The sequence below is a fragment of the Conger conger genome, chromosome 8 (genome assembly GCF_963514075.1).
Source record: "Conger conger chromosome 8, fConCon1.1, whole genome shotgun sequence".
In the NCBI taxonomy this organism is placed as follows: Eukaryota; Metazoa; Chordata; class Actinopteri; order Anguilliformes; family Congridae; genus Conger; species Conger conger.
In genome coordinates this window covers 57863622-57883391 of record NC_083767.1, presented here as the reverse complement: position 1 = coordinate 57883391, position 19770 = coordinate 57863622, and the positions used below count along the sequence as shown (strand labels likewise).

Sequence of the window (19770 nt, the reverse complement as noted above, 5' to 3'; positions counted from 1 at the left end):
TTCACGGTGTGCATAGCTACCTAATACATCTTAAGACATAATAATCCCTCAAAACATGAAATGTAGTAATTTAAATGAAAAAGTAACAGTTCGGTGAGGGTATTTGCGGTTGGTTGGAAAATGGGCATACACTGGGGACCCCAGGATTGAGTTTGAGAACCATTGTCTAGAGCAGGAATGTACACCAAAGAGCTGATCCCTTTCAGGATTTTGTGCCAACTTCTGCTTTTAACTGTTTAGTTGGCACAATCATATCTTGATCTGACATTTTTATAAGCACCACCGGCTACAGACTTCTCTGCGCACAAGTGTAGGAGAGAACCAGCGTAGTTTATAGAATGGTCAGAAAACTAAAACTAATTGTTTGGAACAAAAACCAGGACACAGACCGGCCACTCAGGAGCAGAGTTGTGTGTCCCTAGTCTCAGACTAGTGCTCTTCAGCTCTGGTCTCAGTCTAGTGCTCTTCAGCCCTGGTCTCAGACTAGTGCTCTTCAACCCTGGTCTCAGACTAGTGCTCTTCAGCCCTGGTCCCAGACTAGTGCTCTTCAACCCTGGTCTCAGACTAGTGCTCTTCAACCTTGGTCTCAGACTAGTGCTCTTCAGCCCTGGTCTAGACTAGTGCTCTTCAGCCCTGGTCCCGGACAGCTACACTGTGTGCAGGTTTTTGTTCTTACTCCGCACTTCATTAATCAAGTTAATTACACAGTTAACACGCCTCACCTGGTAACCTGGGTCTCAACAGGGTGCTGATTTTAAGGTGAAAACAAAAACCTGCAGACCCAGTCCCTCTACAGGACCACTGACTGCAGAATCTGCAGAAGTCTGCCTGACTGGGACCAGTAATCATTATTCAGGTGTGCTTTGGAGGTGTTGATGAGCAGTCCACTGGGATAGTGCCCGACTCTTTTTAAATGAGAGGTGTGTTTGCGTGCGTGTTTATGTGTGTGCGTGCGTGCGTGTGCGTCTATTTACTGCCTGACCCCATCATTAACCTCAGAGGCAGTTTTATTTTTCCATTCCCAGCACCTTAGCCTCAGAGAGAGGCTTGTTCCTGAACGCCCCCAGCTTTAACACATGCAAGAGCACAGCTACGTGTATTGACACCCCAGTGCCGCCCTCCTCTCCCCCACCACGCCCTGCCCTTCCGTCCCATAGGAGTGCAGCGATGGAAACCGCCTCCTCCAATCCCAAACGAAGGCTAAACGCAGACGACGGCGATTAGACAGGAAATGACATCACTTGTGCCGAGTCACTGTTCTACTACATTTAATAGCTTCTCAAGGGACTGGGGGCGACGGGGAGTGGAGCCTTCAGCCTGGCGTGCAGAAGACAGTGACGTGAGTGGACCAGAAAAACAAAACAAACAAGACAGGAGTTAATGGCTGATTTTTTTGTGTGGGGATTATAGAGAAGGAGTCATTTAATCTTTTTTTAATTTTTTATTACTCCAGCTAGGGACCCCCACCCCTCCCAATCAACACCTGACCCAAGATCCCAACATTTTAATGAAGTACCAGGTGCACTTATATTAAAAACACTTTAGTTCAGCAGATTAGTGGGTAGGGAAGCTCACTCAATGTTGGCACCGATTCTAAACTAAAAGGAGGGGTGTGTTTACCAAAGGCAAACTAGACCCAGTATTCTCATTACGGACATAATTTCCCTGACACCAAAAATGATGTGTTCAACAGCCAAGTACTTTTATCTTTTATTTTGAAATTGCGTATGAATTAAATACAGTAGTCAAAACAGATTAACAGCCCCATAACAGAGCAGTTGACATTACATACCTGCGTAAATCTGCTTAGATTTGATGATTTACAGCCATCAAATGGCACTTTTGGGCCAATAACATCAAGACGCCAGTTGGGGTAGCACCTTACCGCTTGCCACAAAACTCTGATAAATTCCCACGGAGCCCTTCCACACAGACATATACATGAATAATGCCCTTTTAAACTGACCACACGAAAACAGGATGTGGGAACCTGCGATGCCATGTCAGTTCACTTCACATTCTGCCGTAGCACTATGCCCCCTGGTGGAGGAACGCCAGTATGACTGCTGGAAAAACTCCACGGCCGCTGACTATTCAAACACGAGTAGCTTTTTAATCAACCCGCTCGTAAAACTGCATTCAGCGGAGCTCTGTTAATGGCCAGGGGTTCATAACGAAGTGTTTTATTTGCTGCGGTTTTAGTAACGCTATTTACGAGGCCCATTTCATTCAAATGCTTTTGCAGTATGTATGGCACACGGCAGAATGAGGCTGGAGTGTTTACAACACTGCCCTTAATGTAGATGCTTCCAGAACAATGTGGGTTTTTTTTTATTACAAAAAAAGATCAGTTTTCCAGTTTTCAGAAAACTCAAAGTGAATTCTTTCAACACCTTCATTTAATTTACATTCCCGTGTTAAAAACCTAGTCTCGAAACAAACTGAAGCGGACAGAGTACGTTTGAATTCTGACGCTTCATTTGAGGTTAAAAAAACCCCCAACAGAAACCGGAAAGACGACATATGTACAAGAAGGAAAAAATCTTTAATAGAAAATATTTTGAGTACTTCCAAGGTGCAAATACACGTACAAACACGCGTTTCGCATGTTCTGCCGTGCTGAGAGGTCATGTGACTTTGCGAGCCTTTGATGTGTGAGGAGAAGGTTTGCCCTTTTTGGCTGCGACTCTGTTGGCGGTGTGTTTGGACAGGTTTGCCCCGGGTCTCCTCCCCGCGGTATGACCTCTGCATGGCAGGGAAACAAAGACAAACGACACATTAAAAAAAAAAAGGAAAAAAAAAAAGAGGGAATACTTTTGTATTACATCACATCATATCACATTACCATCGGCATTCTGCAGACGCAATTACCCAGACTTACACAGATTAAATGGTTTTTACGTACAAATAATTTATAGAGCTGAATATTTTACTGAAGAAAATCAGGTACTGATTTCAGGGGCACTGAACCCACAACCTTTGCATTGCAAGCCTTGTGACCCAACAAACATGCTACGCTGCTGGCCACATACAGAGACACCATGGCAATGCAAACAAAGAGGAGCAGTGAGAGAGATATTATGTTTGTATGAGGGGATTATGGAGAAAATGAGTGAGTATGTATGTGTGTGTGTGTGTGTGTGTGTGTGGTAAATGGTTGCCATTTATATAGCGCCTTTATCCAAAGCGCTGTACAATTGATGCTTCTCATTCACCCATCCATACACACACTCACACACCAGCGGCGATTGGCTGCCATGCAAGGCGCCAACCAGCTCGTCAGGAGCATTTGGGGGTTAGGTGTCTTGCTCAGGGACACTTCGACACAGCCCGGGCGGGGGATCAAACCGGCAACCCTCTGACTGCCAGACGACTGCTCTTACTGCCTGAGCCATGTCGCCCTGTGTGTGCTAGTGTGTGTATGTGTGCATCCATGTGTGTTGGTGTGTATGTGTGTGTGTGCATGGGACTGCATGCATTCATGTGTGCGTGAGTGTATATGTGTGTGCACGCGTGAATGTGTGAACAAGTTTGTGTGTGCATTTGTATGTATGTGCATGCGAGTGCTCCAGTGTGTGAGTGCATGTGAGAGAGGGAGCGTGTGCGAGTGTGTGTGTGTGTGGGTGTGTGTGTGTGTGTGTCCGTGTATATATACCTGCCCTCCCTGCGTTTCCCACTGTGAGGACACGCCCTGCATTTGTGCCTGTGTGTGTGTGTGTGTGTGTGTGCATCTGAGAGACGGAGCGAGTTTGTGTGTGTGTGTGTGTGTGTACATACCTGTCCTCCCTGCATTTTACACTGTGAGGACACGCCCTGCATTTGTGCCTGTGTGTGTGTGTGTGTGTGTGTGTGTGCGCATGTGAGAGAGGGAGCGAGTGTGTGTGTGTGTGTGTGTGTACACACCTGTCCTCCCTGCATTTTCCACTGTGAGGACACGCCCTGCATTTGTGCCTGTGTGTGTGTGTGTGTGTGTGCGCATGTGAGGGAGCGAGTGTGTGTGTGTGTGTATGTGTGTGTGTGTGCATGTGAGAGAGGGAGCGAGTGTGCCTGTGTGTGTGTATGTGTGTGTGTGTGTGCATGCGAGAGAGGGAGCAAGTGTGTGTGTGTGTGTGTGTGTGTGTGTGTACACACCTGTCCTCCCTGCGTTTTCCACTGTGAGGACACGCCCTGTGCTTGTGCTTCAGGCTGCTGCAGGTGAAGCAGCCTGTCTGGCTCCTCCCACAGGGGTGGTCTGGCAGCGCACAGTGGCCACACACAGCGCAGTGCAGCCAGGCTGAGGACAGGGAGAGCCAATCAGAGAGGAGAACCAATCACAGCATCAAAACACAGCTGTCCGTCCGGCACAACAGGACTGGAGTATCATATGAAACTCGGACACCAGTAGCTGAACCAAAATAAGATAAAAGTATACAGTAGGGCTGAAGTGTGTAGTAGATTTAGGTTAGTGGGGTGGTAAACATCTGGAATAATATGTAAAAGTGTTAGTTATTCGCATCTCTGTTATGCACTGGAAAACAGTTTATCCAAAGTGTTTTAGTCTTGTAATGAAATGTAAAATCTAAAGTAGAAAATGCTCGTTGTTTGAGTTTGAGACAAGTGAAATGCTTACCCCCATGGCAAATCTAGAAATGATTAAAATGTTCCTCATTCGCAATTGTTTTGACTTATTTAGCAAAGAAAAATGGAAATAAGATTTCTAAAGCCTAAATATAGGATTAAATGCTTGTTAAAATTGACTTATTCTTTAACTGGTGTAACACTGTTTGCATGGATGGCGGGTGAGTTTTTCACGAGGAGAGGTTCCTAGTTGTGCTTGTTGACTATCGCCCAACCCAAAAGCCAGTTAGTTCATCAATTAATAATTTTAATTTAATTAACTTGAGAAATTAGGGAAGGCTTAGCCTCCCCAAGCCTATTGCATATGCATATATACGCCTACGGCTACATATGTGTTTTGTGGAGCGGCAGGTGTTGGCACACTCACATGGCTTTACACACTTATTACACAGCGTGCAGTGTCTCCACCCCCGTCCGTCCTGGAACCAAGCAGAGAGAGAAGGAAACAGAGAGAGAGGGAGAGAGAGGGGGGGAGGGGGAGAGAGAGAGGGAGAGAGAGAGAGACAGAAAGGACACGGTAACGTGCCGTTAACCACCGCTAATGCTGCCGAGGGTGGACCTTACGGTGAGCCCTAAACCACTGCCATCAAAAACAACGCGATCCAGAGTAAAACACCATGATTACTGGAATGATGAGTGTCTAACAACATAACCGCTCCGTGAGACGGGAGAAGGAAGGAACGGCACAGTGCCTTCTGAAGGGAGCAGTTTAGTGCAGGTGCAGAGGAGACCCTGCAATCTTCGTGTGATGGGGATGCATGCACTCCAGCAAACCCAGATGATGTGGAAATGAAGCATCTGTGAAGCACCTTCTTTCAACGGATCAGGAAGAGTCATTTTAGTGAGCGAGGAACACAGTAGGAGCAAATGCTACAACATTAAACTGGGGTATATACTATTATTACAGAGATGGTACAGCAATGGTACAAAATGAAAAAACAACAAACAACTGGACACAACTTCCACTTGAGATCTGATCTGAATGGGTTTCTGGGTGTGTCTGACAGTTTGGATTGTATTTTATACTTTTTATTCTTTGTGCATTGATATAACGGTCCCCTCTGCCTTTCGCAGATGTATTTATGCCTGTCTTGTAAAGGAAAACAACTGCGATATAATACAATAAAATAAAACGCATTCATGAAATGTGGAAATTGCAGTGAACGAGCAGGCAGTCGCGGCTCTCCGTGTTTAGCAGCACTTCAGCAAATGGCTCTCCGGGAGCACTTTACCTTGGACGTGCAGGCATTGCAGATGGGACAGTGCTGGTTTCCTGAGGACACGAACCGCTCACAGAGAGAGCAGAACCTGAGCAGGGCCACAACAAAAGAGCCACAGCGTCACACGAAGTGCAGGGAACAGCGGCTCGCAACTTCACTCTCAACAGCCTCTGCCAGCGCCACCGCAACGCACGAGAAGAAAAGAAGTTCACCGGCTGATTGATTATAATCATCCATTCAGCGTGTGTCCCACGACTGTGTCATTTCATTCATTTGATGAGAGAGAGAGAGAGAGAGAGGGAGAGGGAGAGGGAGAGAGAGAGAGAGAGAGATAGAGAGAGAGGGGGAGGGAGAGAGAGAGGGGGAAAGAGAGAGAGGAAGAGAGACAGAGAGGGGGGGAGAGAGAGAGACTACAATGGGCTATTTCAATGAAGTCAAAGGGGGGAACAAAGCTCATTGTTTTTGTGACGATGCCCGTTGACAAAATAATGTGGAATACTGAATAGGAGATGGTATTCGGTGTGCTATCAGACAGTACTGATATGCTCAGAGAAATTAAATACTGAAGTGAGACACGATTCACTGCCTTATCACTCCCACTGTAATAAAGTGAAATACTTCATCCATACAGTGTTTGCTGGGTTATCAGGGTTTAGAATTTATTTATTTTTGTTTCAGATTTGTTCAATTTCTCCCAATTCGGTTGCCCATTGCACCCTGTTTATTTCAACCGGCCATCTTAGCTGAGGACACAGCGCTACGATCCCCCTCCCCTGGAGGCAGGGAGGAGATCGACACGCCGTCTCCAAGCCCACCGCATCCGAGGCTGAGGGTGCCGATCCTCCCCGACACCCTCAGAGCAGTGGGCCAAGTATGCCGCTCTCTTGTCTGCCGGCCAAACTCGGCTTTGGCAGGACAGTGGTCATACTGAACTCAGAAAGATTGAATATCCTTGGACAGTGGTCATACTGAACTCAGAATGATTGGATATCCTTGGACATTGGTCATACTGAACTCAGAATGATTGGATATCCTTGGACATTGGTCATACTGAACTCAGAATGATTGGATATCCTTGGACAGTGGTCATACTGAACTCAGAATGATTGGATATCCTTGGACGGTGAAACGGGGCTCACCTGTACCCCTCGCTCTCGGGCAGAACCACGCTCCGGGGACAGAGGTTGGTGAAGAGCCGCACTGGGGACTGCCTCCGGCCGGTCTTCCCGTGTTTGTAGAGAGGGTGGTTGTCATAGTCCACCTGAAAGCACGGTGTGAGGCAGGTCTTCAGTGAAGAAACACGGATATGTCACGTAATGTAAGCTGTGACTGTGTTTTTAAACTGTGTTTGTTGCAGGAGCTGAGCTGCAAGCACAAACAGTCCTAAAATCAGAGGTTTGAATCCTGACTATGACATTAGTGCCTGGGACACCTTACTGGAGAAAGGCAAATATGGCCATGACAATAATGACCAGTTTGATCATGGTTCCTCTGTTTACCACTACTTTATCCAGCCCTCTTCCCCACAATGCACCAGCAGGCTGCCACACGCTACCAGCTGCCTCCAGTCTCCTGTAGACCTGCAGTGTTAAAAGGTCACTGACTCGACACACACTCCAGACCCTCAGCACTGGGGGAACGTGGGATACCTGGTAATCCAACATGGAGAAGGAGGGGAGGCACTGCAAGATGCGGGACTCAAAGAAGTACGGGAAGATCCAGACCATGGGCATCTCCTGACTGCAGCTCTCTGCACCAAACAGAACACAAACAATAATACCCTTACAAAAGGAAGACTAGAACAGACAATAGAATAGAACAGAATAGCTCTAATTTTCCTAGGGGGAAACCTCAAACTGCATGTTGCCCATGACAACCACAGCTGGATATTTAGTGATTCAGGTGAAGCTCTTTGCTCACAGTAATTACAAAGGTTTCAGGAGAAGGGCTACTTGTGAATTTGGTTCCCCAGCAGATATGCTACACGGGGTTGCATAGAGGAGGATGTCACTGCCATAGAGGAAGAGTTTGTGACTGTTCATAATAGCCAGGGTTTACATTATAGACATTTTTCATACAATCTTTCATACATTTTTCTTACACAGCTGTGGCAGTTGTGTTTTTATACAGCTGGATATATACTGAGGTCATCCATGTAAAGCACCGAGCTGAAGAGTACAAGGGCAGTGTCCTAGCTGGGAATCAAACCTGCAACCCAAGTTAAAAGCCTGGGTCATTAACTATTAAACTACACTGCCACCCAAACACTGAGTTTGTCCCACCCAGGGTAATGGGAGTGCCCCTGACCCTCTGGTCCTGGGTGAGAGGGGAATCTGAGGGCACTGACCTGAGGTTTGGAGGGTCTTCCAGGCGTCCGAGATCCGGGAGAAACTGTGAGCCAGAGGCTTCACCAGACCCCCGAAAGGTGGGTCGGTCACCATGACGACCTTCTCAGGGCCTTCCTCGCTCAGGAAGGCCTTAAACACGGCTTCTGCTCTCTGGGGTGTGTTAAAACATTATTATTATTATTATTATTATTATTATTATTATTATATGTTAACATTATTATTATGAAACTTTTTCATACAATCACAGTAAAAGTACCATATTTTTAAAAAACCAACTGATCTAGACTGTCTTACCTCTGGGTTAAAAAAGTGGTGGTTGAACATGTTGTAGTGGCAAAATTCCTCTTCGCCGTAAAACTGAGCATACCTGAGGACAAATACACAAAAGATCAGGTTACATATTCATACTTCCCGTTTCCTTCTCTTCAGACTTAATGGGGCCAGTTTCACAGACACAGACTAAGCCTTGTCCAAGAATAAATTCAATATTGAATGGAGATACAATACAAAACTCATTGTAGTCCAGGACTAAGCTTAACCTGTGTCTGTGAAACTGGCCCAATGTCGGATAAGCTGACAGCCTCTATGTGTTTTTCCCCACAGGGGCTGGGCCCATTTCACAAGGCCGGAGCTTCAGCCCCATTACACGACTACATGTTCCTCACAAAATCTCTGCAGAGCTGCAGCAATGACGCCCAACTACTCCGCCAAAGCAACACAGTGGAAATGGTTCATATGAACCACTTCAGGAAGAGCAAATATTCCACTCGGTAATGGAGATGATTGACGACTTTGAGAGAAATGCACGGCATTAGTGCGTCAGAGGAGCGATTCACTCGGGGAGAGGAGAGGACAGGCTGCAGCACGCCGCCGTTAACCTAACAAACCGAGCAAGCCACACCTATTCCGCGTCGCATTCCTCTACAGACCAGCGAGGCGCAGACACCCACAGCCCACAGCGCGGTGAGTATCAACTCAGAATACCGTCGTCTGTAAAATTAAAATCGTACGCAGTGCCCTTCTGGCACGAGAGAGACAGGATTTAACGTGGAGGGTCGGGGCTTGACGTCGTTCCAGAACACGTGAAACGTGACCGTTTTACGAGCCGACACAGGATCGGCGGCAGTCCTGAGTTCTCAGAGGCAGAATGATCCGGAAAAAAGAAAAGAAAAAGAGAACGGACTGGGGCAAAGCGTGTTGCTATAAAACGGCAGAGCACAGAACCGGACGGGACAGCCTTGTGGGCTTAATTTGTGCAGCCACAAAAACCAGATGAGCTACTTCCTTTTCACAACTTACCCACTGGCAGAGCGTGTCTGACATCGGAACAGTAAAATGAGAGCCCTCTTCAAAGGCTGCTTTTAAACAGGCTCACAGTTTCTTTCCCCACTTTGAATCGCTTTTTCGAGTTTTACGATCCATAAAAGTACAGATTCATCTGGGATTATTATTTTTTTTTTACAAGGTGGTTTATAGTCTTCTTTGCAATGGCTTCCAGCAATGGCTTGAGTGAAACCACATAGATTTCTGTTCTAAGTGCCCAGTGCTGTTGTTAATAATGACAGCATATTTTCTTCACAGGCAGTCACCCATTAATGAATCAATGCCTTAGAATCAGTAGCCAATGTTGTACTGAGGGACTATGTGTTTATGTCTCTTTAGAAATAGATATCGATGGCAGAGGAGGTGAAAGAGATCCCTGCAGCTCAGATGTTGGCTGCAGTCTCACAGGTTGGCACAGCGCCCCCTGCTGTCAACATCCCAGCGCGGCAACCCAGCCCCCTCTGCCTGCCTCCACAGGACCCGACCACGGAGGAGGGCACCCTGCCTTACCCTCGCTCCCCCCGGCTGTCCCGAAAAGCCAAGCAGCCAGCAACACTGTCCCGGGTACGGCGTGGTCTAACAACGCATGCTATGCTAGCCACATTCACGTCAAAGGCAGTCATGAGTTAAAACGGTTTTTGAAAATATAAAAATGAACCTGTATATTTCAGGTTATATGGAAATGCACCCTAAGGCCAACAGCACCATGTGTATACAAGCACTGGCTATGACCAATGCAATACATGATTTCAAAAGTAACTGACGCTCTATATCATCTATAGACCTTTGCACAGGTTCAAACCTCCCGTTTAGCTAATGAGATGCAAAAGTCCACACATTGACCTTGAATTACCTCTTTTTGGTTTTCTGAACTAAACGCTGTTTCCTGTTTTATTCATGAATGAAGCACTCTGCTTTGAACAGAGCTTCTGTGTTTTTTTTTTTGTGTGAATCAAACGTATGGCCCCTTCGATGCGTCCGCAGGAAGCGCTGTCCAGGCACTTGGAGGAGTTGCAGGCGGAAAGATCCGGAACGGAGGCCCATTTACAGTCTCTGAAGAAAAGGAGCGATGACTTATCGGTGAGAGAAACGGCGGCTCCTAGTGGTCACGGGCGGCACTGCAGATAATCTGTGTGAAATCGGGCGAGGGTACCGTCTTATCACCGGATGTACACAGGGGGACACTAGCAACACACTATCTGCAGTATGTTTTGTTGGATATGTCAGTGCTACAATTCCTGACACATGCTTTGTACCGAAGTTACTTCGCCCCAAATTTCTTAATTAACATTCTAAGACAGTGAGACAACTGATGTTGTAGTCCTTGAGAAAAAAAAAAAGACCAACTACAAGAGAAAAGTGCTGCTAAGCAAAAGAACAGAAGTATGAATATGCTATACTACTACTGCCCCCGCTTTTGCTGGATGCTATAAGGGCTACGGCTTGAATGCTTCAGTACAGGGACAATTAACCGCTGAGTAACAACGAAAGCCAGCACGCCCTGCGGCTCTCCAGGACCAGGGTTGGCCACCCCTGCTTTAGTATCTATCCAAGTCGCCCATTCCCTGCTCCTGTAGCGTAGTGGCTAAGGCATGTGACCGGGACCCGGTGTTCGGTCCCGGTGTAGCCACAATAAGATCCGCACAGCCGCTGGGCCCTTGAGCGAGGCCCTTAACCCTGCATTGCTCCAGGCTAGGATTGTCATCTGCTTAGTCTAATCAACTACAAATCACATTGGATAAAAGCATCAGCCAAATGACATGTAATGTAATGCAATGTCATGTCATGTCATGTCATGTAATGTCCTGTAATGTCCTGTAATTCCCCTGGTTGCCGGGCTCCAGCGGAGCGCGGAGGCCATGAAGCAGCAGATTGGGGAGCGCTTTGAGATCATGCGGCAGGCCCTGCAGCGGGAGGAGCAGGCGGCCGTGGACTGGGTCGAACAGGACCGCAGGGAGGCCAGCGGCCGCCTCAACCGGGTCCTGAAGGACTGGACGCAGCACCTGAACCAGGTCCAGAAGAACATCGTCTGCGCGAAGAGGGCCTTGGAGCAGGCCGGGAAGGAGGGACCTCAGGTCAGCTGGGAAGGCTTGGCACAGCCCCGATTGTTTATTTTTACTGATCCCGGGTCAGCCCTTGAGGGCAGTATTTGCGTAAAAAGAGCATACAGAAAAGCTTCATCATATTCTCCGGTGGCTGTATGGTCAACACAGGGCTGCCCAACCCTGTTCTTGGAGATATATCCTGCTCTAGGTCTTCATTGCGACCATAATTTTGCACACGTTTCGACAAATTATCCACTTAACAGGGTCTCCAGCTGTTGAATGAGGTGTGCTTTGTTAGGGTTGGAGTGAAGACCTACAGGATGGTAGATCTCCAGGAAAAGGGTTATGCAGACCTGGTTTAAAGGTTGCAGGTTCAATTCCCAGGTAGAACATTGCTATTGTGCTTTTTAGCAAGTATCCAGCAGTATAAATGGGTACTATGTAAACAATGCAAAATCTGTGTAACTATCTCTTGATAAGAGTGTCTGGTAAATGGTAGTAATGTAAAGTAAACTGAGTGTCTATGGGAAGGCAGTCCTGAACATTGCGTATGAGGGCTAAGCAGACACAGGAAAAGGTGATGTTGGAATTTCCTGGTCCTGGTCCCACTGTGGGGACTTTCTTTCCACTTATACTGAGACTAATAAGTTGAAAACATTAGGAAAAAAAGTGGAAAGAATTTCACTGACTTTTCCCTCTTCCTATTGCAGGAGTACACTGGGGATCTAAGGTACAAATCACTTTCTATTTTAATTCTCTCCAAAGTGAAGTATCAGACAGAAAAAGCTTTTGAACCCTCATTTCTCTCATTTTGGATAAACACAGCAGAAGGGTTGTCAGCAGTTAGGATTCAACGCAAATGATATTCAGTGGAAAAGCTGATGAATTTAAATAAAACCTGAGAATAGAGCGTGTGTTACTATTCCAGCTGCCGTAAAAAGGAGGACGCGGCACAGGAGGGGATCAAAATGAGTGAAGGCAGGTTCCAGAGGCTGCTGAAAGCGCTACGCAACATTTCAAAGGACCTCCAAGCCCAGCTCCAGCGAAGGAACTTCCTGCTGGGTAATCCTTTCAGTACTGCTTTAATCACCCAGGTGAAGTCTACGGAGAGCGCCTCCGCTCCTGCGTTCACCGGCACCGCAATGATGTTCAAGTCCCCACCGCTGCAGATTGTGCACAGTGCCGCTGCCATCTGAATGGAGCGGGAGACTGTGGAAGGGTACCCTTAAGGGATGGGGTTTTAAGTCATCAAGCGTGCTCGTGTCTTGTTCTGTTCGTCAGCGGTCGTTACAGATCAAGGGGTTGTGCTTAAGAGTTTATCCAGCTGGAATAAAGGTATGTACATAGAGAACAATAGAGAATGAGTCAAGTGTACAGTTTAGAGGTAAAAACGCAGCGTATGTATATTAAAGAGCTTGCCGCTTTGATTCAGAGAAAGCACCGTACTTAAGTACTGTGAATTCCCAACCACGCTGCATGTAGTAAAAAGCGCCTTATCACAGCGGTCCTTTTCCTTGACAATTTTGATTACATATTACATATTCCGTCTACAATGGTTGTGAACCACACTTTCTGCATTTCAGACTCCGTGGCGGTGCAGATAGACAGACAGGCCTGTAACAGACACATCGCGCTGGGGCGGGACCAGAGGCTGATGTACTTCACCAGCGAGCCCCGGGCGGGCCCGGAGCTCCCCCTGCAGTTCGACCGGGTGTGCTGCGCCCTGGGCTCGGTCGGCATGGCGACGGGGAGGCACTACTGGGAGGTGGACGTGGGGTGCTGCTCGGCATGGGCGGTGGGCGCCACCTACGCCTGCATCGAGCGCAAGGGCGTGGAGAAGGGCGCCAAGCTGGGCCGCAACCGCCACTCGTGGTGCGTGGAGCTGCGGGAGGGGCGCCTCTCCGCCTGGCACAACGACCACCACGTGGCCTGCCGGGTCGGCGGCCGCAAGCCCCTGCGGAGGGTGGGCGTGCTGCTGGACTACCAGAGGGGCCGGCTGGCCTTCCACGACGCGCGCACCATGAAGCAGCTGCAGGAGTTCTCCGCCGTGCTCACGCCCGTGTTCGACCGCATGCACCACCAGTTCATGGAGCCCGTCTTCCCCGCCTTCCGCTTCTTCAGGCCCGACGCCGGCCAGCTCGGGCCCAGTCACATGGAGGTCTGCGACCTGCACCTTTAAGAGCCGTCCCGGAGCCAAAATGGCTTCCACCGTGCTACTCTGTGTCTGATGTACCGATGGCACTTATTTGAAGAAATTCGGTAAAAAAAATGTCTGCTTTGGCCAAACATTCCGAGGGCAAACCTGCCAGGGCACTAGACGTCTTCCAACAGAGTGGGGTTATATTTTAATAGCGTTTTTACATATTTATTTTTCAGTTAGGAGGGAGTGGATCAAATGTGTGATGTTAATGTTTACTGAAAAACACAATAACTTTTTCTTTTTTTTACTACAGTTCAGTGACACTGGGCCTTTATACTGTTGCAAGTGCAGTTCTAAATTCCAGATTTAAGCAAACCAAACCTACAGTATGCTCACTTAGTAATTAGGTAACTATGAAACTGTTATTACTCTTAATACTATTATGCTACTAGTAACGTAATGACAGTATCAGCAAAGGCAAGCAGTGGTCTGAGGTATAAAAGCAGGGGTGCATTCAGGATGGATGTTTATGCCTTTCCAGCTTGACTGCCACATTTACTCTGGAAGGTTCCAAGTCTTACGCAACAAATCTTTGAAATATGCTTGCTTCCTTTTGGTGCGAATGCCAAGGGTGTAACCAGAAGCAGAGAATGCTGCATTTAATCCTGTATGATGCAAGCTTGCCCTATCAGCAGCCATAGTAACAGTGGTCTGCAGTCAAGACATCGAACATCGACATAGTCAGAATTTTGCTCTGAATGTTGTGTATGTGTGTGTGTGTGTGTGTGGGTGTGTGAGTGAGTGAGTGAGTGAGTGAGTGAGAGTGAGAGAGTGAGATAGTGTGAGTGTGTGAGTCTGTGAGTGAGTGAGTGAGTGAGTGTGTGAGTGAGTGAGTGAGTGAGTGAGTGAGTGAGTGTGTGAATGTGTGTGTGTGTGAGTATGTGTGAGTGAGTGAGAGTGAGAGAGTGATAGTGAGAGTGTGTGAGTGAGTGCGTGAGTGTGTGTGTGAGAGTGAGTGTGTGGATGTGTGGGGGTGTGTGTGAGTGAGTGAGTGAGTGAGTGAGTGTGTGAGTGTGTGAGTGTGTGTGTGTGTGTGTGTGTGTGTGTGTGAGTGAGAGTGAGTGAGAGTGAGAGTGAGAGAGTGAGATAGTGAGAATGTGTGAGTGTGTGAGTGTGTGAGTCTGTGAGTGAGTGAGTGAGTGTGTGAGTGAGTGAGTGAGTGAGTGTGTGAATGTGTGTGTGTGTGAGTATGTGTGAGTGAGTGAGAGTGAGAGAGTGATAGTGAGAGTGTGTGAGTGAGTGTGTGAGTGAGTGTGTGAGTGCGTGAGTGTGTGTGTGAGTGCGTGAGTGTGTGAGTGTGTGAGTGAGTGTGTGTGTGTGTATATGTGTGTATGTGTGTGTATGTGCCAAACATACCTGAAATCAATGTCCAGTAGCAGGCTCTTCAAAGCTTTATTTCCTGCTTCCTGGTTGCGGATCTTTACGAGCTCATGGAGCCTGCAGGTAAAAGATCAAACAGGACTTTTATCCACCAGCCACTCAGGGTCTTCCAGTTGTACAGGCTGGCTGATCCCCAGCAATCACTCCTAACATGACTGCTAGGCATAAGGCTGAGAAGGAGAAATGGCAAAACTGGGCCGTTAATATGAGAGATAATATTGTATATAAACTAGCCTTTTGATAATATGAGTTTCTGATTAATCGGTCTGCAGGTGACAAAAAAAGATAACTACACATGCAGACTACCACACTGAGAAGTGTGGAGGGATGTCTTTTTTTGGGGGGAGGGGGGGTTCAAGTATTGTACAAATAAATATGTAACTGTATAAATATATGCCATGAACCGATTCATAATTGCACTGTATACTGCCTGCCTCAAATGCTTCTGCAGCAGAATGTAAAATGAAATAAAACGATTGCGTAACACACGTTGTGAGTGGGAATGCAGACTTAAGAGCAGAGCCCACCTGGGCGTCCCGACGCAGAGCAGCTTGCCGAAGCCCAGCCCGGCCAGCAGGTCCAGCAGGAAGTGGCAGCTGCGATCGGCGAACAGATACTGCGCGTTGCTCTTCTTGTTCTCCAGAGGACGCAGCAGCAGGCTGGGCCGCCTCAGGCGCGCCACTGTGATGTCATCACCCAGCGCCCTGTGAGTGGCGTGCGCACTCCACTCGTTGGGGAGGAGCAGGAGCTGACACTCCTGGCAGAACCTCCTCCGGTCCAGGGGCAAGGACACAAACTCCCGGAACCTTGTTTTTGCAAGAAAGGCCATTAATCTCCCACGACCCACCCAGCTAACGCAAAATCTTCTCACAATGTTGCTGGAATGTCTTCATAGCATTGCCACTGCCTGGTGGCAACATTGTAAGAAAATGTTGTGTTAGTTGTGTGGCTGTTCGTTAATGTATCAACGAACAGCTTGGTTATGTACGTCATACATTTTAGGGACATTCTCAGTGAAATTCAGCATAAAATAACAATCTTTAATTTCCCTGCATGGTAGACTGAGCATTTGCAGATTTCCTTTCAGGCACAGTAACAATTCACAAAAAATGTTTGCACCATACAGTGCTTGGGAGTGTAATTATTCAAACATTCAAACTTTGGAGCCATGAAACACAAACACTGAAACATCAAATTACATTTAAGGCACATAGCCATCTGACCACACAGCTTCACCTTAGTTTGCTCCTGTAAAATGTCTCTCATAAAGGCAACCGACAGGCTGTGACATAAATGAAGAACAATTACGCTTGGCGGAGATCGAGCCTGAAGGCGACGGCGTTTACCTGGAGCAGTACTCCTGATGAGAAAAGGGAGGCTGTTTTGATTGATTTTCCTTCTCTCTGGCCAGGAGCCTAGCCTGGGAAACCTACAGCACAAGCACATACCACCATCTCACAGCCAGCACCAGAGAAGCACGTCTTCACATCTTACAAACATTTGGCGACATTGGACTAATTTAACAGATGGTCTTATCCAGACCTATCCAAAAAAAAGCATATAACTAAATACACTCAACTGGTTCATAAGAGCAACAGTGACTACAGAAATGGATAATGAACACTCTTAGAGCCACTGAAAAAAGCAACCTAGAAGTAGACCTTGAATGAAATATACTGTTAGCATAATCGCCGATCCTGACAAACACATTCCACATCGCTGTCAATCCAGCATTAAATGAAGAGCTGAAGAGCTCTTCAGTATCCACTGGAAGAGAGCGAGTGACTCATATCAGACAGGACACAACACCAGGAAACCAACCGAGCGATTAACTACATCAGGGCGGCCTGTAGCGTAGTGGTTAAGGTACAAGACTGGGATGTGGTTCGAATCCCGGTGTAGCCACAATAAGATCCGCACGGCCGTTGGGCCCTTGAGCAAGGCCCTTAACCCTGCATTGCTCCAGGGGAGGATTGTCTCCTGCTTCGTCTAATCAACTGCACGTCGCTCTGAATAAGAGCGTCTGCCAAATGCCAATAATGTAATGTAATGTAAAGAACTGTATCTAACGCCCTATCCGTACCATGTCAGTGGCAGGCCATCGAAACTGCAGCTGAGGTGGTAAGTGCTCTGCTTTCTGACGCACTCAGTGCTGTTGACTTGGAACCCGGTGTTGTGAGCTTAATGCATCTGCCAAATGGCATTAATGTAATGTAATATCAGTGTGTCTAATGAGTGTGGTCGGGTGTCCCCACCTTCTCGTCCTCCCACTGAAAGAAGCTGCAGTCTTTTCTGTCTCTGCAGGCAGAGCAGGCGTAGAAGCGCCTGCCCTGCGTCTCTCCTCCACCCTGCTTCTCAAACAGCAGCGTGGGGCCTGGACATAAGGGAAAGCACGCTTAGGAACCAAAGAGGACATCACAGTTCGTACCCCCAAGTAAGGTAAAAACGGAGGGATTTTCATATTCACTCTGGCTGGTATGAAAGTCAGCTCAATTTAATCATAAATGGCTTAAAAGCTGCTATGTTTATTTCAACTGCAGTTGCTGGCTCTAGTTACAGTAGGAGAGAGTGGGGTAAGTTCATTGTTCAGTTCACACAGTTTCTCCAAAGCAAGAAACATTATTTGTTGACAAATCCAATGTGAGAACTTACCCACTGACAGGGCAAGTTGACACAAGTGCAAACCCTCTACATAACTGTCTATAACTGAAATAAGATATGAAGATGTAGGCTAATTAATACATAATATATGCCTGAGACTAGTGTCCATTCTTTCATGGACACATTCTTTCGTTTGGTATGACATTTATTCCATTGATCACTTTATACACCAATATCACTAAGAGACTCAGCCACTTGCAGGTATAAGAAAGACTTACAGCCTGTTCAGGCATCCGTTTAAATCTGTGTTTGACACAGTCAGTCCAGGGGACCCTCTGCATGATACCACCATTCCAACTTCTCAGAGTCAGTTCATTCAATTTCATTAAAATGTTAAGTGAATTTACTTTAGATTTGAGGCTTGCATAAAAGTCTTTGCTCCCAGTCCTATGCTGGAGACATTGTCGGGACTGCCTTTGTCCCAATCAGTGGATATAGCCTACTTACCTACAATTATTTATATTACTGTAAGTCCCATAACAAGTAACTAGCCTAATACAGAGACTTAACATTACAAATATGTTACCTAGTTACAAAAAATGGACCAAAAACCATAACTAAGTTTAATAAAATTTTACATTTTGACAACTGCCCCAATTATTTAACAAAAAAGTTGAATGTCTGTGAATAAACTACTTGCTACTTAAATGTTATGCAGCCAGTATACACCCAACAGCACACTGAGTTCAAGTTCATTCATTTAAATGAGGATAAGTATGCATCTAATTCACAGCTCAACAAGCCTATTTAAGCATTTGACATCACAAAAAGAAACCAGCATACAGTCGATGCTGCCGTGAAAAACAATCATTTTAGAGCTAGCGCTGCCACAGAATATATATATATTATATCATATTTTATTATATTATATTCACTACTGGTCCACCTGGATTGAAACAACGACCAGTAATCTACTCAACTAATTGCCTAACTTGATTTTCGCAAGCAGTAAGTTAGTTAATGTAGCTTCAGTTCACGGTAACCACAGATAGCAGGCTAGTTTCTAACATTCAAAAAAGAGGCGTGTAACAGATCATGGAAACGAGCATGTTTTCACATGCTTCTTTCGGAGCACATACCATGGGGACAACATGGTCCTTTTTCTTCTTCAGTGTCGCGTAGAATAACTTCAATGCCAAACCCTTCCCCATCAGAGAATTCAGAATCCATAGCCAATTTTCTTAGCTAATACTCCCGGTACATAACGTTAAGATTACAGTGGGGGGAAAATAAAAACACACATTCACTGCGGGCTGACATATTGCCACAGCGTTCCCATGACTCTCTGGTAAAACTCTATGGTGTCGCAGTTCTTGTCGCGGATATATGATGTCACATTTCACCGACAATCGTACTGCTTGATCGATGATTCCTGATCCGCATTTCACTAAGTTGAATGCTACGAGCATTTCTTTATATGATCTTAATCAATACTTTCACTCACTATTGTGTTAAACCATGTTCTCTTAATCCAAATGGCAGTTGCTTTTTACGAGCGCTTGATAGATTTATTCTGATCACATTTTGACCGCTAGGGGATGGTAAATTCACTTGTAACCGATGTTTGCGTTCTATTCCATCCAAGTTACTAAAATGCGTGTTATTTCACATGTAGGAAGCGAACTTGAAACCTCTCCAAATGTTACTGTGTGAGCAATTGCTGCTGTTTGTTTTAAGGAATGTTCTGCCTGACAAAACAATAGCCAGTGGGTGTGCGTATGGCAGCTTTTAGAAAATCTTTTGGGAATCCACAAGATGCTCTTAATGGAAAACTACCCCAGGGAAACAGTGAGAGATCTCCACCCCACAATCAAGACATACGAATACATTGTAACTTATTTGTCCCATCTGTGAATCAAGATCAGAGAAATTGGATGAATAACTAAACAATTTAGCATGTAATGTCTTTGGTCAGGATCTCTAGCAGGTGCAGCAAATTCACAGACATTCAAAATGTTCTCAAAATTATAGATATT

The 19770-nt window shown here is 46.4% G+C and overlaps 2 protein-coding genes across 2 annotated transcripts; one reads left to right on the top strand and one right to left on the bottom strand.

Annotated features, from left to right (window-relative positions):
- Window positions 1-1734: 1734 nt before the first annotated feature.
- zcchc4 (zinc finger, CCHC domain containing 4) lies at window positions 1735-19083 on the bottom strand. The gene is made up of 13 exons (XM_061252297.1): window positions 18874-19083; window positions 17389-17507; window positions 16480-16562; window positions 15661-15939; window positions 15110-15190; window positions 8480-8552; window positions 8185-8335; window positions 7487-7587; window positions 6977-7098; window positions 5850-5925; window positions 4985-5036; window positions 4132-4273; window positions 1735-2745 (listed from the first exon to the last, which is right to left on the bottom strand). Exons 1-13 carry the CDS (start codon window positions 18962-18964, stop codon window positions 2628-2630), a joined length of 1488 nt encoding a protein of 495 aa, XP_061108281.1. The 5' UTR covers window positions 18965-19083; the 3' UTR covers window positions 1735-2627.
- Window positions 9012-14524, top strand: si:dkey-219e21.4 (tripartite motif-containing protein 14). The gene is made up of 7 exons (XM_061252694.1): window positions 9012-9148; window positions 9848-10072; window positions 10493-10588; window positions 11353-11583; window positions 12264-12283; window positions 12482-12615; window positions 13137-14524. The coding sequence occupies exons 2-7, from the start codon at window positions 9860-9862 to the stop codon at window positions 13730-13732; spliced, it is 1290 nt and encodes a 429-aa protein (XP_061108678.1). The 5' UTR covers window positions 9012-9148; window positions 9848-9859; the 3' UTR covers window positions 13733-14524.
- Window positions 19084-19770: the final 687 nt, after the last annotated feature.

Bases quoted from the DNA above. Each gene is read 5' to 3' on its own strand.
- si:dkey-219e21.4 (XM_061252694.1), top strand. From the start codon at position 9,860: ATGGCAGAGGAGGTGAAAGAGATCCCTGCAGCTCAGATGTTGGCTGCA. The intron at 10,073-10,492 runs GTACGGCGTGGT...ATGCGTCCGCAG, and splicing joins AGCCAGCAACACTGTCCCGG to GAAGCGCTGTCCAGGCACTT. The intron at 10,589-11,352 runs GTGAGAGAAACG...GCCGGGCTCCAG, and splicing joins AAAGGAGCGATGACTTATCG to CGGAGCGCGGAGGCCATGAA.
- zcchc4 (XM_061252297.1), bottom strand. From the start codon at position 18,964: ATGGATTCTGAATTCTCTGATGGGGAAGGGTTTGGCATTGAAGTTATT. The intron at 7,099-7,486 runs GTATCCCACGTT...CCGTGCTTTCAG, and splicing joins TCTCCATGTTGGATTACCAG to GTGGACTATGACAACCACCC. The intron at 5,926-6,976 runs GTGAGCCCCGTT...GGCCCTGCTCAG, and splicing joins CCCGAGAGCGAGGGGTACAG to GTTCTGCTCTCTCTGTGAGC.